General features: G+C 41.7%; 1 protein-coding gene across 3 annotated transcripts in view; it reads left to right on the forward strand.

Moving 5' to 3' along the window:
* Positions 1-20,850, forward strand: part of sh3kbp1 (SH3-domain kinase binding protein 1) — a 176,625-nt gene that overhangs the window by 95,456 nt on the left and 60,319 nt on the right. For all 3 annotated transcript variants that reach the window (XM_087992992.1, XM_043700471.2, XM_043700472.2), the window contains exons 7-8: positions 14,462-14,537; positions 18,153-18,247. In XM_087992992.1, the coding sequence (XP_087849118.1) occupies positions 14,462-14,537; positions 18,153-18,247 (171 nt within the window). The remainder of the gene's footprint in view (positions 1-14,461; positions 14,538-18,152; positions 18,248-20,850) is intronic.

Genomic DNA, 20,850 nt, shown 5'->3' on the forward strand with positions numbered 1-20,850 from the left:
TCTCGTCTGTCTCGTCTGTCTCGTCTGTCTCTCTGTCTCTCTGTCTCTCTCGCGCGCTCTCGCTCTCTCTCTGGCTGTCTGTCTGTCTCTCGCAGTCTCTGTGTCTGTCTGTCTCTCGCAGTCTCTGTGTCTGTCTGTCTCTCGCAGTCTCTGTGTCTGTCTGTCTCTCGCAGTCTCTGTGTCTGTCTGTCTCTCGCAGTCTCTGTGGCTCTCTCGCTCTCGCAGTCTCTGTGGCTCTCTCGCTCTCGCAGTCTCTGTGTCTGTCTGTCTCTCGCAGTCTCTGTGTCTGTCTGTCTCTCGCAGTCTCTGTGTCTGTCTGTCTCTGTGTCTGTGGCTCTCTCGCTCTCGCTCGCTCTGTGTCTGTGGCTCTCTCGCTCTCGCTCGCTCTCTCTGTGTCTGTGGCTCTCTCGCTCTCTCGCTCGCTCGCTCTCTCTGTCTCTCGCTCTCTCGCTCGCTCTCTCTGTGTCTGTGGCTCTCTCGCTCGCTCTCTCTGTGTCTGTGGCTCTCTCGCTCTCTCGCTCGCTCTCTCTGTCTCTCGCTCTCTCGCTCGCTCTCTCGCTCGCTCTCTCTGTGTCTGTGGCTCTCTCGCTCGCTCTCTCTGTGTCTGTGGCTCTCTCGCTCGCTCTCTCTGTGTCTGTGGCTCTCTCGCTCTCTCGCTCGCTCTCTCTCTGTGTCTGTCTGTCTGTTGAAGCAATCAGAAACTTGCATTTGGAACACCTCCGTAAATGAGGCAGACTTTAGTTTAATTTGAATATTTTTTATCCTAAGCTCCCAAAATCAAAACCCACTTAGTGAACTTGAAGAATTGAGGTACAACTGTTATTCATTAAAAATTTAAAATCTTATTCTTATGAAATAATATTTCCAGTCTTCACAGTCATGCATAGATAAGTTTTACAAGGTAGAATGCTTATTCCAAAATCAAGTTTTTGGAGTGGAGTTATGCAAGGATGCTAATATTTGCCTCATCCATATCCGGGTTAGAGAAGAGAAAGTTGACGTGCAGTATGTGATGCATGTAAAATACCAAATTGAAAGCTAACCTGCAGATCCTTGAGTTTAAGTGAAGCTTCACTGGTACAGTCTAAGAAGCATGAATAGGAAGATAGTAGGTATGTATGAGTTGAAGAACTGAAACAACAAACCTGAAGCTCTGGGTCATGCTTGCAGAACTAAGGTGATCACTCAATCTGCCTTGACCTTCTCTCTTAATGAGAAACTGCCCCCTGAGAAGTCTATGTTGAATACTAAGTTGAAACAAAATGTGGAAAAATGCATGTTAAACTGAAAGAGTTTAGGAGAGGTGACCAAAATCTGATCAAAAGAGGTTGGATTTTAAAATTGGTGATAAGGAATTTAGAGAAGCAGTTAATAGGGAATTCCAGAGTGTGGGACTTGGCATGGAAAGAAAAGTAGAGTTGGTGAGACTATTCAATGGGAAGTAGAGGAATGAGATTTCATGGTGAGTGTTGTCAGGCTTGATGAGGTTGCATCTTGAATGAGGAAGGACACCATTGAGGCAGTTAAAGACTACTCTAGAATTTGAAATTCAGGAGGTTGTAAATGTACATTAGTGGTAACAGGTAACAGGTCAACAGATTGGTAGGAAAGCAGATTCTGGCTTAGAGGTGCAGGAAAAGTTCAGGCAGCATCCGAGGAGCAGTAAAGTCGATGTTTTGGGCAAAAGCCCTTCATCAGGAATGCAGATTGGTAGGAAACTCTCAACAAAGGTTTGATCAAATAGTAGTCCAAGAAAACAGAAATACTGCCTGGTAAGGACAGAATTGGAATGATTGCACTTTCAGATAATGAAGGTGCATGAGAATTTAAACAACAAATGGACTAGTGAGAAGAGAAAAGAAAAACATGTATTTGTATTTATATGGTACTTTTCACAATGTCTGGATGCCTCAGTTGCTTTAAATACTTTTGAATTGTAGTTGCCGTTGTTATATAGGGATCATGGCAACCAATTTGTACAGCGGTGTGACTGGATAATTTGTCTGTTTTATGTTAATTGAGAGACAAATGTTTGCAGCCCATCAAGGAAATTAGGATACTCTTCTTTTAGATAGAAGGGTAGTATCATGGTGGTGGATGTAAATAGTATTTGATCTGAACTTTGACATTAAGGCAATATCTATGACATCATTGTAGGCCACTTGGAAAATCTCACTGCATTCAAGCAGAGTCAACACAGTTTTGTGAAAGAGAAATAGTTTTTAAGTTACTTATTAGTGCTGTTTGAGGAAGGAGCAAGTAATGTGAATAATGGTGAATCTATGGATGCGGTGTATTTAGATTTGTAAAATACATTGGAGTTTCAAACATAAAAGGTTGTGACTCAAATCAACAGCTTGTGGTGGAGGGAGTAAAGGATTTGCATGAGTCAAAGATTACTTTAGCTAACTGGAAACGGTAGGCAAAAGGGGTAATTGTTTGGGTGGGTAAGACGCGATCAGTGGTGAGATCTCAACTATTTCCAATCTAGATCATTTATTTGGATGAAGGGATTAAATGCATTTTTGTTAATTTTGATGATGAACACAATAGGTAGGAAAGAAAATTGAGGTCTGCATAAGGAGTCTGCAATGCGATAAACATAGATTAACTGAGGAGCTAAGTTTTAGCAGATGGAGTTTAATGTGGGGAAGTATAAACACATGTAAGCTTGGGAAGGCAAAACAGAAAAGCAGTATATTAAATCAAGAGACGTTGAAGAACTTTGAGATAAAGAGGGATCTGGAAATCTGTATGTAGACCACAAAAAATATTCTTAAGTTATAAACCTGTTCTGTTATGGATAATTCTTCTTAGAATCATAAATATGTGTTCCAGTGTCAACAGCTGAGCAATCTGCTGCATTGTGCTCAAGCAGGTGTGTTAAATATCAATTCACCTTTTATTATGGAAATCTAATACTGTAAGTTTATATTGCATTCTCCTGGAGCATACAGTACCATGCATTTTAGATTGTTGCTGCAACCAGTTTGGAGCAAATTATTATTGGCTTTCACTTTTCATTTGTAAGAAATATTCAATCAATCGTGAATTTGAACTAGATTTAGCCCAACAAATGGAGGTTAACTTTGTCATTATCAAAAACTGTTCAATACTGCACAGAATTAAATTGCAAACTGCGAAAGCTATGAAATTTTGTAAAGTTGTAATGGGAATATGAGCCTTGTACATAAAATATGTCTTCAAAACACTTCCAAAGATGTTAATATTTTTCTTCATCCTACCTTTATGGTTATCATTTTCAATAAATGTTACAATAATCAAAAAATGTCATGCTTCACAAAACACGTTGACAAATATTGCACTAAGTTGTCAAGACAAAACCAAACAAAGTTCCAAATTTACAGCAATATTCTTGAACTCGTAGCCTTTAGAATTTTAGGCATCCTTTTGGACTGCTGATGATGAGCACTAATATTAATAAGCTTGATTTTTCTTGTCATGGCCTTGTTGTACTTGAGTGCAAAGTGAAATTTTATTTCATTTTGTTTTGAGGATTTTGCTGGATTGTTTTAAGGAGCATTTTAGAGAAAGAAAGTAGATCTGTTATTTTAATTGTTGCTACTCTTTGTTTTCTAGACATATTTCAATCACTCCTGTCCTCTTCCTGCCTCAACCAAAGCTCAACAAAGTTAGTTATTTTCTTGGCAACCCTATCCTATTTCTCTCTGTCCTTCAGAACACACACAGGCCTAAATCCCATTGTGATTGTCAACAGAACAAATAATAGATCACTAATAAGTGCTATTTTGGTATTTTGGCTAGATTGCTTTTGATCCAAAATTCTGATGTCTCAATAGGTTAGCAGTGCTGTGAATAGTGCAAATGTTTGCTCTCTTTGTGCAAATCAGCTCATCCTGAGGAATTAGACCACAATTTTTGGTGCAATAGTCTGGTGGGTAGTGATCTGCCATGTCTGCAGTTATGCAGCAACCCAACTTGATTTTTTGCTCTCCTTTCTTCAAAACAGAACACACCTTTTGCAAATTCAAGGCTGTGATCAATGTCCGTTTATACTGCAAAAACTATGGTGCCAAGATTAGAAGTATAAGGAAATTGAACATGCTGTTTGAATCATGTTGTTTTTTTATTTTTTATTTTATTTATTTAAAATGTTATCTGTAGTCAGTTCTTATCCTTTAAAGGAATTTACTATCATTCATTTTTGTAAACTACTCTCATAATTCACATGAGTCTAAACATTTGAAAGAATTTGGCCCTTCTGGTATCCAAGTACTTGTTACCATTCCGGGAGAAAGTGAGGACAGCAGATGCTGGAGATCAGAGCTTAAAAATGTGTTGCTGGAAAAGTGCAGCAGGTCAGGCAACATCAAAGGAGCAGGAGAATGGACGTTTCGGGCATAAGCCCTTCTTCAGGAATGAGGGTGTGCCAAGCAGGCTAACATAAAAGGTAGGGAGGAGGGACTTGGGGGAGGGGCATTGGGAATGCGATAGGTGGAAAGAGGTTAAGGTGAGGCTGATAGGCCGGAGAGGTCGGGAAGAAGATTGCAGGTCAAGAAGGCAGTGCTGAGTCTGAGGGTTGGGACTGAGAAAAGGTGGAGGGAGGAGAAATGAGAAAGCTGGAGAAATCTGCATTCAGCCCTTGTGGTTGGAGGGTTCCGAGGCGGAAGATGAGGTGCTCTTCCTCCAGGCGTCGTGTTGCCATGGTCTGGCGATGGAGGAGGCCAAGGACCTGTATATCCTTGGTGGAGTGGGAGGGGGAGTTAAAGTGTTCAGCCACGGGGCGGTTGGGTTGGTTGGTGCGGGTGTCCCAGAGGTGTTCTCTGAAACATTCCGCAAGTAGACAGCCTGTCTCCCCAATGTATAGGAGGCCACATCAGGTGCAGCGGATGCAGTAAGTGATGTGTGTGGATATGCGGGTGAATTTCTGACGGATATGGAAGGATCCCTTGGGGCCTTGGAGGGAAGTGAGGGGGGGGGGGGGGAAGAGAGAGAGAGAGAGAGAGAGGTGGAGGTGTGGGCGCAAGCTTTGCATTTCTTGTGCCTAACCCCGCCCCCGCGCCGATCTCCACCCTCACTCCCAGCTCCAGTCCCACACCAGGTCTGAGCTCCCAGCCTTGCTGTATTTTCACCATCCCTCCAGACCTCCCCCTCTGAGGATGAAAGATCAGTCCTCGACAGAGGCCTCACCTTCATCCCCCTACGCTCCCGGATTAACGAATTCAACACGCGGCAAGACATCGAGCATTTCTTCCGCCGTCTTCGCCTCCGTGATTTATCCAGCTATTTTGTAGGGTCTTGCTGTGGACAGGATGTCTTGTTTCTGTGGTGAAACTTAAAAAGAACTTGTTCAGCTATAATGTACCTTGGGATATATCAAGACACTTGAAATAAATAACTTGCTTACTTATTTACTTCATGACTATGATCATGTAATTCCGGAAACCAGTATATTGTTCTCAATGATGTGAAAGTGTGTCACCTAATAGTTAACAAATTGGAGCCTTGGTGTAAGCTTCTTATGACGTGGCCATGCTATTACGAAGGCCTCTTATTTTTACTTCAATAATATTGCCTGGTGTACCCTGCCGAAGCTTATCTGCTTCTAAAACCCTCATCCATGGCTTTGATACCTCTAGACTTGATTATTCCTATGAACTGTGGTAGGCCTCCCTGGTTCAGTTCTACAACTTGATAGTAATGAGGTCAGTCAGGTGAACCTCATAGAATGAGTTCCCTCATTGGGACTGCTAATCTGGTCCAATCAGGGAGCCCTAGCTGACATATCAATAGGAGTATCAGAGGTCCTGCTCACTCCGAGTTGGCTCGGAGGAAGCTGGATCAGTGTCAAGAACTCTCCACCTATAAATAAAGGATGACTTGACTAGACTAGATTCCCTACAGTATGGAAACAGGCCCTTCAGCCCAACAAGTCCACACTGACACCTCACCCCGTATGTACCCCTGACTAATGCACCTAACACTTGGGGCAATTTAGCATGGTCAATTCACCTGACCTGCACATCTTTGAATTGTCTTGGTGATGGGATACTGGCCTGTCTGGACTTATTTCACAACTCTTTTGCTTCTGTCCTAGTTGCATCAAATCTTTTCCTCCCACTTCCTATTGTCCTTACTGACCTACATTTGTTCTTGGTTAGGCAGTGTCTCAATTTTAATGTTCTATCCTTGTTTTCAAAGTCTTTCCCTCTCAGGTATTTGACACCTCAAATTCTGTATTATTCAAATCACTACTTTTTAATTGCACTACCATTGGTGGCCATGCCTTTTTGTTGCCGAAGCCCTAAGTTTTGGAAATTTTTCCCCAAGTCTGTTTTTCTGCCTTTCTTTGCTGCTTCAAGGTGCTTCTTAAAACCTACCTCTTTGACTAAATGTTTAACGATATACTGTAATCATAATGAATGACTTCTAAAACTTTCCATTTTGTAGCCGAAATGCTTATTCAGTGGTGACTGACTCTTTGCTCTCACCTATAAGCCAATTTGTTGGATTGGAGTTCAAGCTGATTAGCAGAGTCGTTAGTGAATTGCAGGTCTTGATGTTGAACTCCTGCCTCATCAGATGTTAATGACCAATAGCAAGCTAATGGCCTATGAATCCTAGAGATTGTTACTGGAGGCTTAGACTTAAGGGGATCCAGTGGTGAGAAGGTTTTCTTTTGGGGGGCGTCAGAATCAGGATCTTAGGAAGAAGAGACCAGAGGGAACAGCACGGAATGGCTTTTATTGACCATCCACTTTCCTCCATCTCTGCCCCTCTGAATGGCCTTAGTTTGGGGAAAATGGAGATCCCCCCCCCACCCCCTGCAGCAAGGGAGCTGCACTGAGAAGAAAAGCCTTTCGGGGACGCAAATAATTAGGCTGCTGACAATTTGACGTCTTGAAGTAGCCATTAATGACCACTGCAGGACATTAATTGTTGATCAATCAAGAAGGACCCAATAAACCACTTCATCCAGCACTTAATTACTGAAGGGGTGAAAAGGAGGCAAGTAACTCTATCGGGCCAACTTGTCCAATTCTTTGCCCGTCCCACCATTGTGGAGTGAAAAATTGCTCTCGCTGTCTGCGGGTAATGCCTTTGTGAAAGAGCTTGCAGTATTATACTTTTGCTAAAGGCTCTAATATAAATACAAGTTATTATGCCTATAAGAAGTATCCAAGTATCCATCACATGGTCAGTAAATTGTAGATTAATGTAGTTTTTAGTTTGTAATGACACTGGATAAAGCAGACTTGCAGTCAAGCTTCTGTTTAAACAGACTAAATGCTTATTTATTCCACCTTTTTACTGTTGAAAGCTCTATGGGGATGAAATCTAACATGAAATTGTAGGTACAAAATTAAAACAAATAGTTATAAAACAAAATACTTATAAGAAAGTCCCAATATGTCTTCTCGGTATACTACTGGGTTTATTGCTTGTGTTCTTGGTTGCTGAAGAAAATAGACCCGGTAGCTCTGATGGCTTCTGTACCTGGATAGTTTGTGTTTTCTTGTCCAGGTAGACCAACAAGGGTTTGGGGGAGAAAGAAGATTTTTTTGATCTTCATGAGTTCTGTAGGTATCACACTTTCACATTTTCTGACTTAACCTTCAACATAATAGAAATGAATTTCTGTATACTTTTCTTTGTCTTCCATTGGTCAAAACTCTACTCTCAAGATAGTCTCAAATATGACATTTTGGAGCTCTGCATGCCGACTGTTCTTAGCCAGATTTCTTCATACAGTTCAAAACTTCAAAATGATGATTTGTTATTTCTTTGAGGATTCAAAGGTTCCACAAAACACACAAATCCATTATTTTGAGTCTTTGAAATTCTGCCTGTCTGCTGTTTTTCTTCAATGCTATATACTTTTTTGCAATCTTCTGGCATTTTAAAAGTCTTTAAACATCTGGGTATGTCTCTTTGCAAGCTACTTACAGCTTGTAGCTGTTTCGTCAGATGACATGAAGCAGCTTTTTTGTGTTATAATCAGGTTAGTTTTTTAAAAATAATCTATAATATCATAACTCCTTTTTTATGAACAAATGTACTCCATCTATGCATATTTACTTTACTGAATGGTGGTGGTGCTTTGTTAATCAAGAAAGCGATGCCTCACAGCAGTCAAACATTACCATCATATTTGGTGTTTAGTTCTGGCATTTTATTAAAAATGCTCAAAAAAGGATAAGGTTCGCAGGTGTACACCATGAGTGATATGCTTTGGGATCATCTATCAACAATCACCATCATTTACTGACTAAATTAAAGATGTGATTAGGCACATCTGGAGGGCCAGTTAACTAAATGTGGCTAGTGGCTAACATATTGGATACAAACTCATCTGTCTCACTGATGCTCTTTAGAGGAGGAAGTCTGCTGTCCTCACCTGGTCTGGCCCACACTTGATTCAGACCCACAACAATGTGGTTGACTCTTAACTACCTTCTGGCGAATTAGGATGGGTGATACATGAAGGCCTAGCCAGCCATGTCCCTCCAATGATCAAATATATAAAAAAAACCTTGTGATACAGTTTCACAATATTTTTTTGTGTTGAAACAATTCTCTTTTTCATTTTTTGAGAAGATTAGATTAGATTAGATTAGATTACTTAGTGTGGAAACAGGCCCTTCGGCCCAACAAGTCCACACCGCTCCGCCGAAGCGCAACCCACCCATACCCTACATTTACCCCTTACCTAACACTATGGGCAATTTAGCATGGTCAATTCACCTGACCTGCACACCTTTGGACTGTGGGAGGAAACCGGAGCACCTGGAGGAAACCCACGCAGACACGGGGAGAACGTGCAAACTCCACACAGTCAATTCACAGCCTGAGGCGGGAATTGAACCCGGGTCTCTGGCGCTGTGAGGCAGCAGTGCTAGCCACTGTGCCGCCCACAAAGTTATTCCAAACTTTTTCAGTGAAAAACCATTTCTGACTCCTAAACCCTACAGATGTTTAAGGAGGAGGAGCTAAGTTGACTTGGTCTTGTTGATCCAGCCAGTTTGTGTAAAGCTTGATCTTACAGCATCACAGACCATAAACCATTGTCCTTCAATTCTTTCTGATGGTGTCCAAAGATTCTGTTGCTTCTTTCTTCAGCAGTGTGATGATAATGACATATGCACACACCTCCTGGCAAACCAGTGACCACAGATTTTAGTATCCCACAATTTTTTTTATAATTCATGATACCCAGAATTCTTTTGCGTGGCTGCACACAGACATTATTCTTAAGCAATTGGCTTATGTGCAGTAATTTTTATGGTTACAACATGGCTGCACACCCGAGAGGAAACATTGGGAGTGTCATCGCAACTTGATTTTTCCTGTTGACAGTGGAGCACAGGTACTGGAATGCTGTAATAACTGTTCACCATTGATCCCTTTGAAACTTATGTACCAATTAATTATGTTATGACTGATGTGCATGTCAACTCCATTTACCTGCCTAGCGTTTTCAACAGGCTTTGACTGGCAATTATGATATTTTATGCACCACTTGTTATCTAAATTGACTTCTTGATTTAATTTTTAAGATATCTGAAACATTCATTTTTACTTAGTATCATTGGAAAATTGCTGGTTTAACAAGATTATGTTCATCACCGGTGTTTCAATCTCGAATTGTCAGCTAGATTTGAGAGAGTTAAGCCTGACTGGGTGATAAGATGGTTGAGCACATCACATTTGTAGCTTTCAGGGAATTGTAGTAGTGCATTGTGAATATCTAGTTTATGGTTTATATTTTAATTCCTAAAACTGAAAGTTTTTTTTCCCCAAAAGCTTTGCCTGTCAAATACAGGGTGAATGTTCTTCAAACAAACTTTGGATTTATTGCAGTTAAAATATTGGTGTCCTCTTTCCTCAAAAAGTTGAGTTAGAAAAATCAGATCTAAAACAGCAGGCCTGACTAAAAAACTGGAGCCCTGATAGTGACATCAGTCCAGAGAAATGCATTTGCTTTGCTAATTAGAATTAAATTAGTTTAAAAGTTTTTGGTAAACTCAGGGTTGTGTTTTGTATTTTCAGAAGTATTCAATCAGGGGTGCACAAAAAAAGGAGCTTACAGTATTAGGGGTGATATGTTAGCATGGATTGGGAATTGGTTAGCAAGTAAAACCCAGATTCTAGATTTAATGGGTTAAAAATCCTCCAGGTTAGAAAGATGTAATTAGCGGAGTGTTACATGGACCTAGGTCTCAATTATTTACTATCTACAACAGTGATTTGGAAGAGGGTTTCAGTGTGTCAAAATTTGACGATACAAAAAATATGTAGGGAATTGTGATGAGAACACCAGGAATCTGCATGGGGTTATCAGAAAGTGGTGTGAATGGGCAACATTTGGCTGATAGAGCTGAATGTAGGAAAGTGTGAGGTCACACACTTCAGTTAGAAGAATCAAAAGGCATATTATTTAAATGGAGAGACTCCAACAAAGTGCAGCGCAGATGGGTCTAAATGTTCTTGTGCGTTAAATGCAGTAGCAACTCTCCGATGCAGCATGTAGTTTAAAAAAAGGCAAAGGGAATTTTGGCCTTTTGATGTTAACAGGTTGGATTTGAAAATAGGAAGTTTATTACAAATTTGGGTGTTCATAAGCTTGGAGCCCTGTGTACAATGTTGGTCATTGTATTAAAAAGAACATACTGGTATTAGAGGCTGTTCAGTAGAGATTCACAAGGCTGATTCCTGGAATGAAGGTATTGACTTACCAAGAACAGCTAAGCAGGTTATGCTTTCATTCATTACAAATTATAAGAATGAAATGTAATCTTATTTAAACATACAAGATCCTGAAGGGCCTTGACAAAGTTGACATTGACGAGATATTTCCACTGGTGGGGGAAGCTTGAACTAAGGGACATTGGGACAAAGTGCTAGAAAAAATGATGGGACTAAAAGCTGACAAATCCTCTATAGACATAGCCTACATCTTTTAAACTAGCTGCAGAGATAATGAACCTAATCTTTCTAGAACCCAGGTGAGTTTAACTTTTCACATTTTATGGAGGGTTTCTCACTTCAAGGCCTAATGAGTTTACACATGTTGCTCTCATTATGCACAACTGCCCCATGACATCTCAGTTTTATTTTCCCATTCCTTGTAGGTGGTAGTTGTTGCCACTGTTGGGCTACCTCAATATCCCTTGCACTAGTATCAGCTTGGAATTCCAGCTATGCAACTGATCAAGCGTTGGCTATATGGAGTAGCCCTTCACCATGTACATAGTAGGACAGGGACCACAAAGTAACACTTCTCGGCACATGGTGACACTTCATTGCACATCAAGTGCACATTTGTACATCTATCGCTGGTTAAGCACAAAGCCACACCTGTCTTTTACATCCCATCTTACATTTACGTCTGTGCTATTCGTTCCACAATATGCAGTGTAGCATAGCATCATTATTGTTCAGTATGGGACCATGATACATTGAAATGTCTACAAAAGCCTCGCAGCATTTAGTTTAATTCAGCAACAGAAAAAGCTCACTAAACAACAAACAGAAGCTCCATTTGCTTCTCACAACAGAAATAGAATGCTCGCTTTTTAAGCACCAACACATTTACAGTCAAAGAATGATCATGGGACCCAGATTTCATGTTGTGGAGTTAGTTGTCAATTAAATTCTGTCTGGCTTGCACCTCCCAACACTGCTACACTGTTCCTCCTGCTCAATGTTCTGACCTTCCTCCTTGGAAGATGCTTCTGTTCTCCCAATTTGTCAGCTTCCATCAGTCCCCTCTTTGCCTCCTTCAGTCATGCAGAGCAGAGCTAGTATTATGTGATACACTTTGTGTATTGCAAGACCTCCCAAACCAATACAAGCAGCACAACCTCCATCTTCAGTACACCTGATCCACCATAGAACATAGAAGAATACAGCGCAGTACAGGCCCTTCGGCCCTCGATGTTGCGCCGATCCAAGCCCACCTAACCTACACTAGCCCACTATCCTCCATATGCCTATCCAATGCCCGCTTAAATGCCCATAATGAGGGAGAGTCCACCACTGCTACTGGCAGGGCATTCCATGAACTCACGACTCGCTGAGTAAAGAACCTACCCCTAACATCTGTCCTATACCTACCCCCCCTTAATTTAAAGCTATGCCCCCTTGTAATAGCTGACTCCATACGTGGAAAAAGATTCTCACTGTCGACCCTATCTAATCATCTTGTACACCTCTATCAAGTCACCCCTAAACCTTCTTTTCTCCAATGAAAACAACCCCAAGTGCCTCAGCCTTTCCTCATACGATCTTCCTACCATACCAGGCAACATCCTGGTAAACCTCCTCTGCACCCGTTCCAGTGCCTCCACATCCTTCCTATAGTATGGCGACCAAAACTGCACACAATACTCCAGATGTGGCCGCACCAGAATCTTATACAACTGCAACATGACCTCAGGACTCCGGAACTCAATTCCTCTACCAATAAAAGCCAGTACGCCATATGCCTTCTTCACCGCACTATTTACCTGGGTGGCAACTTTCAAAGATCTGTGTACATGGACACCAAGATCCCTCTGCTCATCCACACTACCAAGTATTCGACCATTAGCCCAGTATCCCATCTTTTTGTTACTTTTACCAAAGTGAATCACCTCACACTTAGCTACATTGAACTCCATTTGCCACCTTTCTGCCCAGTTCTGCAGCTTATCTATATCCCACTGTAACCTGCCACATCCTTCCTCACTGTCTACAACTCCTCCGACTTTTGTATATTCCGCAAACTTGCTCACCCAACCTTCTAACCCCTCCTCCAGGTCATTTATAAAAATGACAAACAGCAATGGTCTCAAAACAAATCCTTGCGGAACACCGCTAGTGACGGCACTCCAAGATGAACCTTTGCCATCAACTACTACCCTCTGTCTTCTTCCAGCCAGCCAACTCCTAATCCAAACCTCAAACTCACCCTCAATGCCATACCTCCGTATTTGTTGCAGTAGTCTTCCATGGGGAACCTTATCAAACGCCTTACTAAAATCCATATACACCACATCTACCGCTTTCCCCTCATCCACCTCCTTAGTCACCTTCTCAAAGAATTGAATAAGGTTTGTGAGGCACGACCTGTCCTTCACAAAACCATGCTGACTATCCTTGATCACATTATTCCTATCCAGATGTTCATAAATCCTATTCCTTACAATTCTCTCTAAGACTTTGCCCACAACAGAAGTGAGACTCACCGGCCTATAGTTACTAGGGTTATCCCTACTCCCCTTCTTGAACAAGGGAACCACATTTGCTAGCCTCCAATCTTCTGGCACTACTCCTGTAGACAACGAGGACATAAAAATCAAAGCCAATGGCTCCCAGAGAATCCTAGGATAAATACCATCAGGCCCAGGGGACTTATCTATTTTCACCCTTTCCAGAATTTCCAACACCTCTTCTCTACATACCTCAAAGCCATCCATTCTACTTAATTGTGACTCAGTATTCACATCGACAACAATGTCCTGTTCCTGAGTGAATACTGGCGAAAAGTATTCATTCAGTGTCTCCCCAATCTCTTCAGCCTCCACACGCAACTTCCCACTGGACCTATTCCTACCCTAGCCATGACCCTCTTTTTGAAGAATGGGCTGCATTGTAACTATGCTCCTCCTCAGTCAAAAGGATAATGTAATAGTTTACAAATTAGAGATTGTCTTCCTGAAATGACATCCAGAAATGTAATGATTGTCATCTATGAACCTGCTATCATCAGTCCAGCTATTACACACCCTTGTAATCATTTTTATAACTTATCCCAGCCCTTGAAACAGAACAGGAACATCAAAGTTCTGAAGGATATCAGCATCATGGCAGCTATTGTTAAACTTCTAAGATGTGGAGGTAGCAAATGTAACAACATTGCTCAAAAAAGGAGAGAGAAAACAGAACAATAAGCTGTCTAGACTGACTTCTGTTGTAGGGAACATGCAAGGATCCACATTGTAGGAATTGTATTCTTCTAAGAATTGGGCATCAGTGTTCACCAGATCTTTTGAGTTTTGTTGCTTTATCCTGAAACGTTAACACTGCTTTCTCTCCATCGATGCTGCTAGGTTTGCTGAATTTGTAGAGCAATTTTCTGTGTTTGTTTCTGATTTCCAGCATCTGGAATGCACTGTCTCTCGGTGATGGAAATAGGTTCAATAATAACTTTCAAAAGGGAATTGGATAAATATATTTGAAAGGAAAATATGGAAGGTTACTAGAATGAAGAAGGAGGATTGGATTAATTGCTTAGTAATTTAAAAGAAAAGGCACAGGTACAGTGGAATAAAATGGTCGTCTGTGCTGTAAGATTCCATGAAACCGTATGCTTGGCATTTATCTCTGGATATCATGTTGTAACCATTTATTTGTGAAGTCAAGGATGTAGAAGTATTGTTCAGGTAGGAAGAGCAAATGCTGCCAATCATATAATTTATTGCACTGTTTGTTTTAGACTTCCGGAAAAAAGTTAGCTTCAACTGTGACTTCTCAGGAGCCAACAAAGTCTGAATCAGACATCAGACCGAAGGGTGAGTACTAGTGAAATAACATGCTTTTTTTGAGTAGCTTCTAAAATTAAACACAAAACAAAATATACTGATTCCTCTTAGTTTTCGCTGATGGTATGTAAAGTTGCAAATTTTAAGAAAGATAGTAACTTTATCTTAGTTTCTACTTGTAAAACCCTTGCCTGATCTTCAGCTGAGACCAGGAGAATGAGAACTGCAGATGCCAGAGAGTCGGTGTCAAAAAGGGTGGCGCTGGAAAAACACAGCAAGACATGCAGCATCTGAGGAGCGGCCACCCTTCATTAGGAACTCTGACTCTCCTCCTCGGATGCATCATCTGAGAGAGTGCAATAGTGGAACACACTACCCCAAAAGTTACATTTGCAATATAAATGAATTCTCCAATTCCCCTATCACTAGACTTATCAATATCAATACAACTTGAACCTAATGTTAGTGTTCACTATAACACTGGACAAAGTGGAGCAAGGCTCACTTAAGTAACTGCTCTTTTATGCTTTTTATCTCTGAGCCAGATTAGGTCTTAACACCTAAATTACACAGTAAGTTTAGCTTCACTGAGAATCCAAAACCATCAAAACTAAACAGAATAGATTTTCCAAATGTTGGCTGCTTACATATAATTTTGTATAGGCTAGTTGGCAAAGCAGCTTCGAACATTGAATTATAAATTAATTTATGGAAGTGCTCAGATTTCCTAACTTGACTTTTGACCTTTGTTGACTTGCCTTTCAACAGCAGTGCCTGTGGTATAATTTTGTTTGTGTTGATGATTTTTAAGTCTATTACATTAATATTTGCTGTGTTATACAAATTACGCTTATTAAAAGCAGATACTTAGAGCAGCTTAAAGTTGGTGAACATGCATACACGAGTAATAGTGAAATGGTAATGTGAAATTCTAACTTTGTGCAGTTCTTGCTATCAACAAAAACTAAAATTGAGTGTAATTTGAGATAGACATTCCCACATATCAAGCCCCAGTTCATTTCTCCTCCCATTGTTGATATAAGATTAATTAGTCAAATCATTCCTCTGGACTAAATGGTCCTCATGGTCTGTTGTAGTGGGTGATATCACTTCTGGCTCTTTTTCTGAGGGGTTGGTAAATGGGGTCCAAATCGATATTTGTTAATGGAGTTCCAGTTTGAATGCAAAGCATCTCGGAATTCTTGTACGTGTGTTTGTTTAGGCTGTCTCAGGATGGATGTATTGTCCCAGTCGAACTGGTGTCCCTCTTCGTCTGTGTGTATCGATACTTACCAACAGGTGGTAATGGACCCGACTCCACAGTGAGAAAAACGTATCACAGTAACCCTGAAGAAACTTAGCAAGACAGGTGAAATCAACAAAACAGACCTCCAAAGAATGAAACCTGGAGGATCCAACACACCCAGTTTCTACGGATTACCAAAGGTACATAAATAAGGCTTCCCCTCAGACCCATAGTCTCACCTTCCGGTTCACCGACATAGAGATTAGCAAAGGGACTGCAACACAAACTGAAACACCAGTCGAAGACTGAAGCTACTCCACCCAGGAATTCCTTAACTTCATCAAAGACACCAAGATAGAGGATGATGAGGTCATGGTTTCCTTTGACATGACAGCCCTATTCAGATCAATAAACGTCACCTGAGCCAAAGAAACACTCGCTGCTAGACAAACCAAGGACACACATACCTGAGAGCACCAACTCTATCAGCAAGGACAGCATCCTCAAACGAGAAGACATGTGCCTCAACCCACTTCACCTTTAACAACAAGATCTACAAACAAATCAATGGGATGCCTATGGGATCACCAATATCAGGACTCTTGGTAGAAGCAGTTATGCAAAGGTTCGAACGAACAGCCCTTCCCATGATCCAGCCCAAACTTTGGGTCCGCTATGTGGATGACACCTTTGTCATCATGAAATGCAACAAATTAGAAGAAACCCACAAACGCGCAAACAACATCCTTACTGGTATAAAGTTCACCAAAGAGGAAGAGAACAACAGAATCCCCTTCCTAAATGTCACAGTGGAACAAAAAGCCAATGGAGAGCTGCATCCCAATGTTTACGGGAAAGCCACACACACTGACCAGATACTCACTCACCGGAACAATCATCCCAACACCTACAAATGGAGCTGTATCCGGACATTCTTTAAATGAGCCACAACACTTTGCAGCACCCAGGAACTATGAGAAGCTGAGGAAAAATACCTATACAATGTATTCAGGAACAACGGGTACTCGATGAGTGCAGTCCAAGGATTCCTACACACAGACCTAAATAAGAAAAGTCAACATACCCAGATACTCTAGCCACCCTGCCATAAATTAAAGACATCTCTGAGATGACGCCCATCTACTCCATCCCCTAGGCATCATGGTAGCCCACAAACCTACCATCACACTGAAACAGCTCCTGATGAATTTAAAGGCCCCTGTACCAACATCCAGCAGAATGAATGTTGCATACAAAATACCCGGCAAGGGCTACAACAAACATTACATAGATGGGCAGGAAACTACTCTGCAGGATACTTGAGCACCAATAAACCACCAGAAGACATGACCAACTATCACAAGTATCCATACAGATGAAGAGGAACACCAGTTTGACTGGAACAATACATCCATCCTGGGACAGGCTAAACAAAGGCATGCACGGGAATTCTAGAGGCCTGGCATTCAAACAGGAACTCCATTATCAAACACATCAATTTGGACCCCATTTACCAATCTCTCAGAAAAAGAACCAGAAGTGATATCACCAGACACAACAGATTAAGACACATAATAGTGGGACAGAACACCAGTGCTTCATCGGTGGCTCACTGATGATGTTACCTCGCATAGTGATGAAATGTCTGAGAACAAATCTACCAGCTCAGTGGGCAAACTTACAACCAGACTGGTGTATATATTGAAAATTGCAATTTGATGTAAAATTAAAATGTTAAGTTCCAGTAATATATATAAAATTATCGCATCCCTACAGTGATGGAGCAGGCCACTTAGCCCATCGAATTCACACTGGCCCTCCCACCCAGACCTTCACCCCTACCCTATCCCTGTACCCCTGAACTTCCCATGGCTAATCCATCCCGTCTGCAAACCCATGGACACTATGGGCAATTCAGCATAGCCAATCCATCTAACCTGCACATCTTGGACTGTGGGATCGAAACTGGAGCACTTGGAGGAAACCCACGCAGACACGAGGAGCATGCACACTGCACTTGCCTGAGGGTGGCATCGAACCTGGGTCCCTGTGAGGCACATGCTATCCTAAATCCTGGGTGGTATTAGGTGTGTAGCCCGTTGCTTTCACTGACATAACTAAAGATGTACATGAACTCCTTTCACTCAGTCATTGTGATGAATTATATACGGCAAAATAAAATATCACACAAGTGCAACAGACTATTTCATTTGGAATTAATTTACCAGTGTGGCTTCTTCAGTTTTGACCTGGAAAAGGGACTCGGTGATTATCATCAGTCATAAATTGCAACTGGACTAAAATATTCAAGTTTGAAAATGTTAAAAACTGAAGTTATTTACCTCAGCAGTATAAGATGCTGATCGTTGACTAGTTTGGTTATGCTTGTTTGGTTTCAGGTAAGGAATATTGCAAAGTACTGTTCCCATATGAAGCACAGAATGAAGATGAGTTGACAATCCGAGAAGGAGAGATTGTAATTATTATAAATAAGGTATGACGATAGTTTAGTTGCATATTTTGTATAGAAAATATTCAAATAATTTACATATCCTTTCTTGAAAATATGCAAGTGAATTACTGCAGAGAGTTTTATTGTTTCATATTCCTCAAATCATTTTATTGACTAAAGACTGTAGACACGTGATTTATTGAAAAATTAAAAATTGAAAAATCCTTTCTTTACTAAGATATGCAAATGAATTACTACAAGGAGCGCTGTATTTTCATATTGCTCAAATCATTTAATTGTTTAAAGGCCATAGACAAATGTGATTTATTGAAAAACTACCAAATTTCTTGAAAAGTTAACCTAACTTTTATGGTTCAAGGGAGAGAACAGATAACTGATTCTAACGTATGTTGATTTAACAACATTTCATAATTATAATAATGTTCCATTTTATATCCAATTAAATTAATTTCAGGTTTAATTGTACAGTATCAGAGTTATACAGCACAGAATCCAACCCCTCAGTTCAATTTGTCCATGCAAACCAGACATCCCAATCTGACCTAGTTGTATTTGCCAGCATTAGGCCCATATCCTTCTGAAACCTTCCTACTTGTACGCCTGTCCGGATGCCTTTTAAATGTTGTAATTGCTCCCACCTCCACAACTTGTCTGGCAGCTCATTCCATACACTCATTATCCTCTGCTTGACAAAGTTATCTCTCAGTTTTTTTTTAATCTTTCCCCTCTCACCTTAAACCCTATGCCCTCTAGTCTTGGACTCCCCCTCCCTAGGAAGAAGACCTTAATTATTCACCCTATCCATGCCCCTTATGACTTTATAAACTTCTATAAGGTCACCCGTCAGCCTCTGGCACTTCAGGGGAAAAAAGCCCCAGCCTATTCAGCCTCCTTTATAAACTTTCCAGTCCCTGCAACATGCTTGTAAACCTTTTCTGAACCCTTTCAACTTACACAACATCTTTCCTAGAGAAGGGTGTCCAGAATTATTTGCAGTGTTCTAAAAGTGGGCTCACCAATGCCCTGTACAACTGCAACTTGACATCCCAACTCCTATACTTGGCATTCTCACCAATGAAGGCAAGTGTGCCAAATGCTGTCCTTACCTGTAACTCCATTTTCAAGGAACTATGGAGCTGTACCTCTTGATTTCTTTGTTTGACAACATTCTCCAAAACCCTACCATTAACTGCCCTACTGTATAAGTCCTACCCTGGTTGGCCTTACCAAAATGCCACATCTTAAATTTATCTAAATTAAACTCCACCTGTCATTCCTCAGCCTATTGGCCTATCTGATGAACTTCAGATTGAACTATGAGACAATCTTCTTCACTGTCCACTACACCACCTATTTTGATGTCATCTGTAGACCCAGTAACCATACCTCCTATATTCACATCCAAATCATTTATGCCAAGGATGAAAAGCAGTACCCAGCACTGATCCTTGTGACACGCTGCTTGTCACAGGCTTCCAGTCTGAAAAGCAACCCTCTGTCTTCTACCTTCAACCCAATTTTGTATCCAGTTGGTTAGTTCCCCTGGATCTAACCTTCCCAATCAGTCTACCATGTGGAATCTTGTTGCATGCTTTGCTGAAGTCCATATCATTTCCGCCACCTCCAAACGGACCCCACCACCAAGGATATATTTCCCTCCCCTCCCCTATCAGTGTTCCGTAAAGACGACTCCCTCCGTGACTCCCTTGTCAGATCCACACCCCCCACCAACCCAACCTCCACTCCCGGCACCTTCCCCTGCAACCGCAGGAGGTGCAAGACTTGAGCCCACCCCTCCCCCTCACCTCCCTCCAAGGCCCCAAAGGAAACTTCCATATCCGCCACAGATTCACCTGCACCTCCACACACATCATCTATTGCATCCTCTGCACCCGATGTGGCCTCCTCTATATTGGGGAGACAGGCCGCCTACTTGCGGAGCGTTTCAGAGAACACCTCTGGGACACCCGGACCAACCACCCTGTGGCTCAACACTTCAACTCCCCCTCCCACTCCACCAAGGATATGCAGGTCTTTGGACTCTTCCATCGCCAGACCACAACAACACGACGGTTGGAGGAAAAGCGCCTCATCTTCCGCCAAGGAACCCTCCAACCACAAGGGATGAACTCTGATTTCACCAGTTTCTTCATTTCCCCTCCCCCCACCTTGTCTCAGTCAAATCCATTGAACTCAGCACCGCCTTCCTCACCTGCAATCTTCTTCCTGACCTCTCCGCCCCCACCCCAGTCTGACCTATCACCCTCACCTTGACCTCTTTCCACCTATCACATTTCCGACGCCCCTCCCCCAAGTCCCTCCTCCCTACCTTTTATCTTAGCCTGCTGGACACACTTTCCTCATTCCTGAAGAAGGGCTTATGCCCGAAACGTCGATTCTCCTGTTCCCTGGATGCTGCCTGACCTGCTGCGCTTTTCCAGCAACACATTTTCAGCTCTGATCTCCAGCATCTGCAGACCTCACTTTCTCCTCCATATAAACAATGTCTCCCATGCTGCCTTCATCAATCTTCTTTGTCACCTCTTCAGAAAACTCAATCAAGTTAGTGAGACCTGACTTCCCATGCATAAAGCCATACTAACTATCCCTAATTAGTCCTTGCC

This window comes from Chiloscyllium plagiosum, unplaced genomic scaffold (genome assembly GCF_037043375.1).
Source record: "Chiloscyllium plagiosum isolate Xiang-an unplaced genomic scaffold, Cpla_swu_hap1 HiC_scaffold_12, whole genome shotgun sequence".
NCBI lineage: Eukaryota > Metazoa > Chordata > Chondrichthyes > Orectolobiformes > Hemiscylliidae > Chiloscyllium > Chiloscyllium plagiosum.